This window comes from Gracilinanus agilis, chromosome 6, assembly GCF_016433145.1.
Source record: "Gracilinanus agilis isolate LMUSP501 chromosome 6, AgileGrace, whole genome shotgun sequence".
In the NCBI taxonomy this organism is placed as follows: Eukaryota; Metazoa; Chordata; class Mammalia; order Didelphimorphia; family Didelphidae; genus Gracilinanus; species Gracilinanus agilis.
The window spans coordinates 19,794,712-19,807,350 of NC_058135.1; the positions used below are offsets into that span (position 1 = coordinate 19,794,712).

Here is a 12,639-nt window from a genome sequence, read left to right on the forward strand (position 1 = left end):
TTTCTTTCTTTCTTTCTTTCTTTCTTTCTTTCTTTCTTTCTTTCTTTCTTTCTTTCTTTCTTTCTTTCTTTCTTTCTTCCTTCCTTCCTTCCTTCCTTTCTTTCTTTTTTTGAAATCCTTACCTTCCATATTAGAATCAATATACGGTATTGATTCCAAGACAGAAAATTGGTAAAAGCTAGGCAATGGGGGTTAAATGACTTACCCAGGGTCACAGAGGTAGGAAGTATGTAAGGCCAGATTTGGCTCTTAATCACTGAGCTACCCAGCTTGCCCCCCTTGCTTTTCTTTTTAAGCATGTAATAAACTTGTAATTTTTTATTCCATGGAAAATTTCACTGAGTGGGTGTGTGTAAAGACAAAACTTTAATTTTTAATTAAAAACAAAAAATTTTAATTAAAAATTTTAACAAATAAATTTTAATGAATGATTGGTAAGGCAAGTCACTTTCTTTTTATTGTCTTATTCCGTATTATTTTCCCCCCAATTACATGGTAGAACAGTTTCCAACAGATTTCAAAGAATTTTGAGTCTCAAGTTCTCACTCCACCAACTATGATGGTAAGCAATCTGATATAGATTTTATATGTGAAAACATTATTCTATATTAATCCTTTTGTGGAAAGAAACAAACAAAAAATTTAAGAAAATGGAAAAAGGTTTGCTTTGGTTTGGATTTAGACTCCACTAGTTCTTTCTCTGGAAGCAGATGACATTTTTTATCATGAGTCCTTTGGGATTTTATTGCTAAGAATAACTAAGTTATTCACAGTTGTTCATCATACCGCATTCCTGACACTATGTACAATGTTCTCTTGATCCTGCTTACTTCACTCTGCTTCAGTTTGTGTAAGTCTTTCTAGGTTTTTCTGAGCTCCTCCTACTTGTCACTTCTTATATCACAATAGTATTCCATTACAATCATATATTTACTCATCCATTCCCCAATGATGGATATCCCCTCACTTTCCAATTCTCTGTCCCCCTAAAAGAGCTGCTTTAAATACTTTTCTACATATAAATCCTTCCCACTTTTGTTTTTTATCTCTTGGGCAAGTCACTTTCAAACTATTCATAATTTGAATATATCCATTTCTAGGTGACACAGTGGATAGAACATTGGACTTGGAGTTAGGAAGACTTGAGTTTGAACTCTGCTTAGATAAAACCCATATGACTAGACAAGTCATTTAATCTCTTTTGGCCCCAGTTTCTTCCTCTGTAAAATAGAGATTTTAATAGTTGTTGGTTTGCTGTGAAAACCAAGTAAATTAACACGTGCAAAGTGATTTGCAAGCCGTAACGTGCAATGTTAATTAGGGACTATTATTTTGTACTTCTTTGGCTCTATTATATAGAGAACCATAAAATGACAGACACAAGAGGAATCTTGGAGATTATCTTGTTCAAACCCCTTATTTGACAAATGTGGACATGGCAACCCAGAATGAAGCAATGGCTTAGCCATAGTTTCATACTCCAATCAGTGACAGAACCACAGATTGTACTCTGGTTTCCTGCCTCCCAGTCTAGTCAAGGAATATGATCCTCAGAGAAAGAATATAAGTATTAATTAATTGATCATATTTCCATAGTACTCCTGATCAGCTATGCTCCTTTGGATTTCTCCATCATTCTCTCTTCCAGGAATCCCATGATCCTACAAGTTGGTGTCAGTGTCGAAATCCACACCTCATCAGTACTGTCTGCCCCTTTTCATGTTTCTCTTGATTTTTGTGGTTGGATATCGAACTTTCCATTTAGTCCTGGTCTTTTCTGTGCAAATACTTGGAAATCTTCTATCTTGTTGAATGCCCAAACTTTCCCCTGGAAGTATATAGTTAGTTTTGATGGGTAAGTGATCCTTGGTTGTAGACCCAGTTCTCTTGCCTTTCTGAATATCATATTCCAAGCCTTGCGGTCCTTTAGTGTGGAAGCTGCCAGATCCTGTGTGATCCTGATTGGTGCTCCTTGATATCTGAATTTTCTCTTTCTGGCTTCTTGTAAATTTTTTTCTTTTACTTGGAAGCTCTTGAATTTGGCTATTATATTCCTAGGGGTTGTCTTTTCTGGGTCTAGTATAGAGGGTGATCTATGGATCCTTTCAATGTCTATATTGCCCTCTTGTTGTAGAACTTTAGGGCAATTTTGCTGAATAATTTCTTTTAGTATAGAGTCCAAATTTCTATTAATTTCTTTAGGCTCCTGAGGTCTCAGGTCTAGTTGTTCTTAGGGTCAAGCCTCCTGGTGGTCCCCTTGCTTGTTCCTCTGCCCGAGGCTCCTTTAACAGTCTCAGGGCGCTGTTTCCACAGTTGTGCACCCCTCTGCACTGGGTCCCCACTCAAGGTCCATGCCTGCGCTCAGGATCCAAGACCTTGCCTGCTCTCAGGATCTGTGTCTGCGCTTGTGTCCTCGCCCGCACTTGTGCCTGTGCTCAGGGTCTGTGTTCAAAGTCCGCATGCGTTTTTTAGCCTCTTGGGGTCTTAAGTCTTGCTGCTCTCAGGAGCAGGCCCTGGTGATCCCAGGTAGCTTCCAAGGACTTAATGGGTGCCCCAAACTTGCTCTAACTCTTGTGCACTGGCTTTGGCATTGTAGGTAGTGTGGGGCGGGAGGGGGTTGCTTAGCTCGCATTTTAGTGAGAGCTGTTTCACCCCTTTATAGCATGGAAATGCCCCGATTCCATGTACCTCCAATGCTGCACCCTGTTGTGGGATCCCTTCGTTCCTCTGGATTTGTTTTTATGTCTTCTTGAGGAGTCCTATATGTTTTGTTAGGAGAGGTTAAGCAACTGCTTTTTACTCTGCTGCCATCTTAACCAGGAAGTCCTCACCTTGGTTTTTAATTTAGGTGCTGTGTTGAAAAAAAAAAAATTAGACTTCAAGTTAGCAAAAACTTGATCTCTAATCCTGTTTCTGACACTTAGTAGCAACATGCCAAGTCAGTTCACTTTTCTAAGCCTCAGCTTCCTCATTTATAAAATGAGGATAATAATATTCTCTTTACTTATGAGCAAGGTCCTAGTGAAACTAAGGCAATATGGATTTTAAAATTAATATTCAATAACTAAATATTATATTTTATAAAGTTTTATTAATAATAAACTAACATAAAAAAACTAGAGGGAAAAGGTGCTAAACTCACCCAGCCTGCTCCCAGGAGCAAAAGAGAAAGAGGGAGGCATTATAGCCAACTATAAAACAATAACATGACCATGCAAATGTGGAGGTACAGGAGAGATTAAAGGGAATTTTGGGAAAACTAAGGACTTATGGGGGATGAAGTCCAAGATTCAAAATCTCCATTTATACAGCAACTACACTCAAAAAGGCTTTCTGGGCCATATGTGTAAGCCATGGAATTTGCTTGGGTTCACAAATAAGCCATTATTATTTGTCTATCTGGTTCTGGCATTAGACACTTTCTAACTTTGTGACCCTGGGCAAGCCACTTAACTCCCTTTGTCTAGCTCTTACCCCTCTCTTACTAAGATAGAAATTATATGCATACACACACACATATGTATATACATTCTTTATTTATAATATATATAAATGGTATATATATTAATAACTATATATTTATATAAAATTTATTGTGTCTGGGATCACTTGAAGTCCCTTGGGTGTTGTGGGTTTCCTTTACTTTTGCATCACTCTCTAAAGAGGTCAGTTCTCCACACAGGAAAAAGAAACTGGCTGGTGGTATTCAGTAGGATGAATCATTTTTTACTTTTCATCCTAGAGTGACTCAGGGTTAGAACAATTATTTACTGGTTTCAGCAAGTTTTTGAGTTGTTTTGTTTTTGCCAGAAGAGCCTAGAACAGATACAGTGAAAACCCCTTGGCTTCCAATGCCTGGAACTGATAACAGAGGCAAAAGAGAATGTTTCCTTCTTAGTTTAAGTGGCTTGAACCAGGAGGTAAAAGCCACTTTGGAAACTCTGAGCTAAGTCCTCAGCTTACATGGTTCCCAATGAATCTGACCTAGGCTCAACCTTCTCTTTCTTCTTCTCTTAAAGTCACGAGTTAATTATCTGAAAGTTCCTGATTTTCAAACATTAAAAATAATTCTGTTGCTGCCATGGTGCTGCTGACTTTTCTGGTACTCTTGAATATTCTTGAGTACAGTAGAAAGTGAAAAAAGAAAAAGAAAAAATGCAGAGAAGCTGCCACTTTAGGAATTAGAATTGATAAACTTTCTATTCCTGCTTCTTTCTTGTCTCTCTTGGGAAAAAACCTGGTCTAGTACAAAGAGGAATGGGTTTGGAATGAGAGGACTTTGAGTTCTAATCTCACTTCTGCCACGTGTGTGACCTTGGGCAAATCACTTACTTCTAAGTATCAAGTACTTAATTGATCTTCCATATCCTCATATGTAACATGAGGTGTTTGTCTCAGCAATACAATGATCCATGAGAATTCTGAGGGACAAAGAATGTTATCCACCTCTAGAGAAAGAACTGTTGGAGTCAGAATGCAGATCAAAACATGTGATTTTTCACTTTAATTTAATTTATTGGGGTTTTTATTTTGGCATTTTTGTTTTATATGATTATTCTCTTACAAAAATGAACAATATAGAAATGTTTTGCATGATTATACATGTGTAACCCAGAATGAATTGCTTCCCAGTTCTGGGAAGGGTCAGAGAAAAGAAGGGAGGGAGACAATTTGAGTCATATATCTTCAGAAAACTTGTGTAGAAATTTATTATTAATTGTAATTTGTAAAAATAAAATATCTTTATTAAAAAAGACCATGAGGAGTTTGGATTAGATGCTCTCTTTCAAAATTCCTTTGAGACAGGGGTATGCTGGTAAATGTTTAACTCTGAAAATGTACAAGTTGTTTCCAATTCACCCTTATTTTCAGCTTTAGCTCTATTGATCCCACGGTCCTTCCTAGACAGACATCAGAGACCTACAGTGAAGAAAAAGACAGTTCAGGCTTCTGAGAAAGGCCTGCCAATGCTGTGAAGACAAAGAAGCACGTATGGGAGAAAGCCAAAACTCTGAAGAGGAAATAGTTTTTGAAAGGAGAGTTAAGAAGAGGGATAGGTTGGATATTTGCTCAGGTTCAACTGGGAAAAGTCCAGTGCTCAAGAGGCAGGAAATCTGAGGCCAAACTGTCACCTAACAGGAGCGAACTCAGGGAAAAGAATGAAGTGGGGTAGGGGATGAAGGTCATAAACAGTCAGTTGCTCAATGAACAAACTTTCAAAACATATATTTTTTTAAAAAATGTTTTCCTTGTCATGATGTATTTAATTTCTTTTTCTTCACTGAGAAATTGTCTACTAAATGTTTACTGCTCTGGACCTGGACCCTGCTCTATCTTGGGCAGGTTGAAATGCTGTAGAACAAGTTATGGTCTAGTTATTTATAAATCTAACAGAGCAGCAACCTAGACCTGTTCTCCTTGTTTCAGGAACTTCCTTTTGTCTGTCTGGGCTTGCCTAAGGACTTACATGTACAGCAGAAATGTCTGTGCCCCTCACAAGATGAAATTGGTCATCTTCCTTTTGTGATGAATTTTTAATTAAGGAAACCTAATCCATAAAGCCCCTACCAAATTCAGATTTGGTGAGCCAATGGAATTTACCTAGTTACTGAAGACTATTGCAAGAATGATAGAGGGAACAATTCATAACTCTCAAGCCCCCAGTTCCTGGCACTCAAGTAAAGATCTTTGTTAATGCTGATGTGATTGTAGGCCATCCATGGTTACTAGGTCTGTGTAGGGATCGCTTAGCTAGTTTTCTTCATTTGACTTATTTTCTATAGAAAGAAAAAATATAGAGATGTTATCAGCTTTTTCATCAGTGTTCTTTTAACTTGCTTAACTAACTCTTTTAACTTGCTTGTTTCTTAAATATAAATTATGTTATCTCTAAGTCTTTGGAAAGGGAAATGGGAATACATATTTAGAGTCAGGAAATCCTGAATTTGGAAAAGACAGTGAAATCAAAGTGGCTATATGCAAAACTTCAAAAAGAAATTTTCAATGGTCTCAGGCCCTGGAAGAACTCTAAAAGGATTTTAAAAATCAAATAAGAGAGGTTCAAGAAACATTGGGAAAAGAAATTAAAGTGATGCAAGAAAATTATGAAAAAAGAGTCAGCTATGGCACAGCTAGGTGGCTTAGCAGATTGAGAACCACACCCAGAGATGGGAGGTCCTGGGTTCAAATTTGACCTCAGATACTTTCTAGCTAAGTGACCATATGCAAGTCACTTAACCCCCTATTGCCTATTCCTTACTGCTCTTCTGCCTTAGAACCAATATTCAATATTCATTATAAGATAGAAGATAAGGAGTTATTTTTATTTTTACTCATTTTTTAAAATTTTATTCTCATTATCATGCAAAACACATTTCCATATTAATCATTGTTGCAAGAACACACTCATACATAACCAAAACCCCCAAATAAGACTATAATACACCTTTGTGAAAGATAATATGCTTTGATCCACACCCATCTGAATCCAACAGTTCTTTATCTGGAGGAGGATAGCATTCCTAAGGGTTTTTTGTTTGTTTGTTTTTTAAAGAAGTCAGAAGAGAATTATCAGCAAAAGTAATCTACATGCTGGAGAAATCTGACTATTTGGTAAACTTTAGAGGCTGAAATTTTCTAACTTGCTTAATTTTTTTTATTAATGAAGAGTTTCAGAAGGTTTGAACTCAAATTTGTGAAAAATAATAAAATGCAATTCTCAATTAATTTAAAACAGGGAAAATGGAAAGTGATTCTGGATTTCAACAAAAACTTTTGCATAATTGGTGAATTGGATTGGAAAATGAATATCACAATTTAGAAAGTGTTGCCAATGAGGCACTTTTTCCATTTAATCTCTGTATTTTTGTGATGTTTCTATTTCAGCTATGACAGTTATTAAAACATAGTATCAAACTAACCCGAACTTTAGATATGTCTTTGAGACACTGTATCAAAAAGTGTTAGGCCAAATTAACAAAAACAGCAACAAAGCACATTAGATCATGTTGCTCTCAGAACAAAATGTTTATACTGTTAAAAAATAAAACAAAATAAAAATTATTTTAAGATACAAATCATTCTCTTCCTATCCTTTTAGATGTCTCTTTTCTGTGTCACTTTATGTAACAAGAACCAGGCAAAGAGCCCAGGAGGTCTAGGACATACATTTTCTTCCCTACAGGAGCCCTTAGCTCCAGGCTTATACATATAAATTAAGGTAATTTGGAGAGGGAAGCAAGGATGGTCTCTAAAGAGCAGTCAAGCTTTTTTCTCCCATGCTCTGGCTCTTTATAACCCTACCCTGGAACCCAGAGGAGAATTATATAAAGCTTAGGTATGACATGTCTACACTCTCCCCAAAAGAAAGTAGAAAGGTACTTAATTTGGGACAGCTATTTATTTTCTTCACACAAAAATAATATCTAAAACACAAAAGACAAGTAAGTGCCCATTGATATGATGGCTCCTAATATTCTCTTTGATGTTATTTGGAAACTTTGGACAGTTTGTGGGTCTGTTGAATAGGCATTTCATCTTTTATTCCACGTCCTTTCACTAGCTAAGCCAAGTTTGGGGCTTATCATGCCTTCATGGCCGTCTCCTCTTAAAAGAACTTATTTGTAGAAAACTTCCTATTTCCAGTCAGCTTTGACAAAGGAGCTTCTGACTTCTATTTTTTTTTTTCTTTTGGGGGGTTACCGACCTCTTGAACACACAGAGATTACTTTAGGATTCCTATTTAGTCATCTGTGCCCAGTGAATGGAACATAAGCAGAAAATGTGGTCAGGGGTCCAAGGACCAGCCTCAGGCTCTGCACATATATTCAAAACCTGCATGTGACTGTCATCTGACAAAAGTGGAGAAAGAGGGCAGAAGCCCTTCCATCCCTCTTGGAAGTCCCAGAGAGAGTTCCATATCACATGTTTTGGAAAGAGGAAGAAGAAAGTGAGAGCACAAGTTTAAAGTAATCTGTTTCAAGAAAGTGGAATTGGTTGCTCTTGCTAACTCAGTGGTCAGTAGAGAGTTTGCTTTCTTATTTCAAAGCACTGAGTCTTTTAACACTAAGCTACAATATACACAGCCAAGTAGAAAGGGTCAGCTCAGCTCTACACCATCCCACAGATGGTGCTGTAGGAATCGGATGATTACCCACCATTATAGTTATAGGAATAAGGTTTTGCCCTTTCATGTGGAGCACTTTCAGAAAGAATAGTTTTGCATAAATAAAAAGATTTTAAATCCACTGATAAAGGGCATATTTTTTCATATAAGAACTTTGGTTTCTTGAAAATTGCTCAAATATATGTATAAAGAAACACACCTGTCAGAAAAAAAATTTTTGAGCAGTTTCGGTCAAAAAGCAAACTATTTTATAAATATAAAATTTAAAATCAATTTATAAAAGATGTACGGTGATACCTCATTTGTATGGTAGGTGTTATGGCTTAAAGCAGTTGTGTTACAGGCTGAATATTGACTTAGAAAACCAAATGTTTTATAGATTTTTTAAAAATGAACACATCAAAATCAGATAGGAACTACATTTAATCTATTTCAGTTGACTTAAGAGTATTGCTGGCAATATATAACAACAGAGGTACATATTTAATACTTTTGGTTTAAAAGCTCTGAGAAAGAGGTATCTTGGTACCTTAGGAAATAGAGCACGTGGCATAGAGACAATACTACCTGAATTCAGATGTGGCCTAGGACACTTATTATTTGTGTGACTCTAAGTGAGTCACTTAATTTCTGTCTGCCTCAATTCTTCAACTGTAAAATGGGGATAATAATAGCCCCTACTTCCCAGGGATACTGTAAAGATCAATGAGATAAGAATTATAAAACATTTAGCATACTTCCTGAAACTTAATAAATGCCTAATATATTTTTTTGCTTTTTTTCATACCTAATATATTTTTTAAACTTTCCTATTAAAAATTGATATGAGAGTGAAGAAAAACCTATTAATGGAGGAGTTGCAGGGCACTGTGATTTCTCAGTTCATTTTCAGGTAAATGTTTTGAATTAGGAGGGCAAAACTCAAAAAAATGAAAAATCATATGATTTACTTGGAGGCTGAGAAATGATTCCATAAGGACTGTTGGTTTCAAAGGGCAAAATTAATGTTAGTAGTTCCAGGAGGTTCTGATTTAAGCCACTGAAAGTACTGTGACTGTGACTGAGAGTTTTTTGAGTTATAACTGGTAGGATTAGAAGACCCAGCAAGGGATCAGAAAAGGAAATTGGTTGCAGCTGCTGACCAAAAGGCTTTGGCTATTCACTTCTGATGGTGAAAAAGACTGAAGTTCCAGCTATTGTCCTTCAGCACCACTTAGAGAAGAGAAGTGAAGCATCTCAGAAATCTCTGGTTCTGTTTTTCTCTTTGGCTTGAAATGGAAAACTTGAAAAGAGAAAGAGGTTTTTGTAGATGTTTTGCTGTAAAGGAAGAAATGTTGATGTAGAATTAGATGGTGTAGAGTCCTGGTGAGAGGAAAGCTGGCTAGGTTTGCTTGCCTTGCTCAAGGAGTCAAGTGAAGTGATTTGCTCTAAGCTCTGTTTGCTAAAGTCTGATTTTATTACTGGTATGCCTCATTCATAGGTCTATCCTTTCTCTTTTGTTGATGAAAATCCTTAGAATATAAACTCATGCAAAATGAAGTGAGCAGAACCAGGAGAATATTGTACACAGTAACAGCAATGTTGTTCAATTGATCAACTGTGAAAGACTTAGCTATTCTGATCAATCCAGTGATCCAAGATCATTCCACAGGATCCATGATGAAAAATGCCATTCACTTCTAGAGAGAGAACTGGATGAACTCTGAGTACAGAATGAAGCAGACTTTTTAAAAAATGCTTTCTTTACTTTTATTATTTTGTTTAGTTTTTTTTTTCTTGTGTAACATAGCCAATGTGGAAATAATGTTTTGCATGACTTCACATTTATAACTGATATCAAATTGCTTGATTTCTCAAAGAGGGGGGAAATGGCAGGAGGGAGGAAGAGAATTTGGAACTCAAAATTTTTTTTTCAATGATTGTTACTTTTTTATGTGTAATTGGGAAATATTTAATGAACTTAAATTTTTTTTTTTCAAAACTGGTTAGAAATATAACTTTCCTCCTCACAGCTGCTTTGACTGCATCCTAGAAGTTTATGTTTTCTTTCTCATTGTTGTCCCAAAACTAGGTGGTACAAGGGTGTGCTAGACTTGGAATTAGGAAGAGCTGAGTTCAAATTCTATCCACATACTTATTAGCTATGTGGGCCTAATAAATACAGCAGCTAGGTGGTACACTGGATAGAGAGCCAGACAGCATCAGGAAGACATGATTTCAAATCTGGCTTCAGACATTTACTAGCTATGTGGCACTGAGGAAGTCATTTAATCCTGTGTGCCTCAGTTTCCACATTTGTAAAATGATCTGGAGAAGAGAATAGCAAACCTCTCCATTATCTTTGCCAAGAAAACACCAAATTGGGTCACAAAGACACAGATGATATGAATGAACAATGACTCAGAAAGGAATGAGTTCAAATCCTGCCTCAAACAGGAGCTATGTGACCCCAGGCCAGCCCCTTAATACCTCTCAGACTCAGTTTTCTTATCTGTAAAATGAGAATAATGATAATAAAACTACCTTGCAAGGTGGTTGGGAGAATCAAATGATATAAAATGGTATATATAATAGTATGGTATGTATATAACAATATGTAAAATGATATAAAATTGATAAAGTGCTATGGAAATCTCATCAACATATTTTCTTAGATGAAATTATCAATTGTTTCTACAATTTGTTCTTTAACTCAGCAATTCTTTTGCATTAAATTAGTCCCTTTTTAAGTTCTGTTTTTTTTCTTAAAAGGAATTTATTAGGAACAATTTTACCTAATTCCATGCTAAACAAAACTGATAAGTGAAATGAATAAATATTTACAAAAATATGAAGTATGCAGATAACCAAAACAGGAAATAGTGAATGTAAATAGCCAAATTTCAGAAAAAAAGGAATTAACATGACATCCCTGTGAGTAACGGAATCTCTCTCCCAGCCTCTAGCAGTTTTGGGCTGTCTTTTAGCCTGATTCTGGAGGAGTTATGCTTATTTTTCTTTATTGTTGAGCTTTCAGATTTTGGCTGGAGTTTATGTGGAGAGCTGGAACTGTTTCCCATGACCTTTCACATCACTGTTTTTGATTTAAAAGAATTCAACCTCAGTCTTTTTTGGGGAAAAATATGGTATTCATACAAAACTTTTCTTATGTTTTGATTGGTAATTTTCAAACTAGGACCGTCTATAACCTATCTGGTCTCAATTTTCTCATCAGTAAAATGGAAATAATTCCCATAGTACCTGTCTCACAGATTTATTCCAGGGATTAGCCAAGATGTAAAATGCTCTATAAAGTTTACAGGAAAAAAACCTTATTATCTGACGCAAATATTTTTAGCAGTCATTATAATAGCAAAAATCTGGAAATGATTGGTGTCAGTGTTCAGCCACTGGGGGAATGGAACACATTGTGTTGTATGGATGCAGTGTAGTAATGCTGCATCATAGAAATGGTAACTATGAAGATGCAAAGACAATTATAAGGTGAAGAAGAGCAGAGATTTATAGAATTTGAGCAAAAGAGTTTTACACTGATCATAACTGTGGCAGTAACACTCACAGCAATAAAATGTGGAAAATAATACAGAAAAGTAGTAGAGAAGGATATAGAAACAAGTAGGTGTTTTTATTGCTATCTTGTCACAATTAATATGCACATAAAAACCAAACCACAAGGGGACAGCTAGGTGGCTCAGTGGATAGAGAGTCAGGCCTGGGGATAGGAGGTCCTGGGTTCAAATCCAACTTTGGACATTTCCTTAGTTATGTGACCTTGGGTGAAAGGTAAGAGTTGGTTTTTTTTTTTAAAACCTAAAAATAAGAAGTGTTTATGATTTTAAGTGTAGGTGTTTTTTTTTTAATTCTCATTTGTTTATTTAAAATTTTAAAAAATCTTTACCTTCTGACTTAGAATTGATACCATTGATTGGTATGGGCTTGGCAATTAGGGTTAAGTGGCTTGTCCAGGGTCACACAGCTAGAGATGTCTGAGGCCAAATTTGAACCCAGGTCCTCCTGATCTTATTGACCTGAATGTTTTGTTGCTGGTTACTGAGTTCACTATTTTAACAAAATAAGTGTTTTATCCAACAAGTGTGTATATAAAACATTCACATATCAGACACATATAAAATGTTAAAGTCAGGTGGTCGCCATGGGGAAGGCTTTTTTTTTCCTGCTACTTTTAGCCAACCTAGTCTGCAAACACTGTAAAACTCCATTTTTCTTCCCTTCCCCAGAACATTGTGTTAAAGAATGGTACAGAGGCCTTTGACTCCTGGGAAAACCCTCCTCCACCAGTCTATATGCAGTTCTATTTCTTCAATGTCACCAATCCAGATGAAATCCTCCAAGGTGAGGACCCTCGTGTGGAAGAAGTGGGACCATACACCTATAGGTGAGCCTTTTAAAATGTTTTTCCTCTTCTCTCCCCTCCCCTCCCCTCCCCTCCTCTCCTCTCCTCTCCTCTCCTCTCCTCTCCTCTCCTCTCCTCTCCTCTCCTCTCCTCTCCTCTC

At 36.4% G+C, this 12,639-nt stretch overlaps 1 protein-coding gene across 2 annotated transcripts in view; it reads left to right on the forward strand.

Annotated features, from left to right (window-relative positions):
- SCARB2 (scavenger receptor class B member 2) overlaps positions 1 to 12,639 on the forward strand; it is a 77,189-nt gene that overhangs the window by 24,250 nt on the left and 40,300 nt on the right. For both annotated transcript variants that reach the window (XM_044680104.1, XM_044680105.1), the window contains exon 2: positions 12,364 to 12,521. In XM_044680104.1, the coding sequence (XP_044536039.1) occupies positions 12,364 to 12,521 (158 nt within the window). The remainder of the gene's footprint in view (positions 1 to 12,363; positions 12,522 to 12,639) is intronic.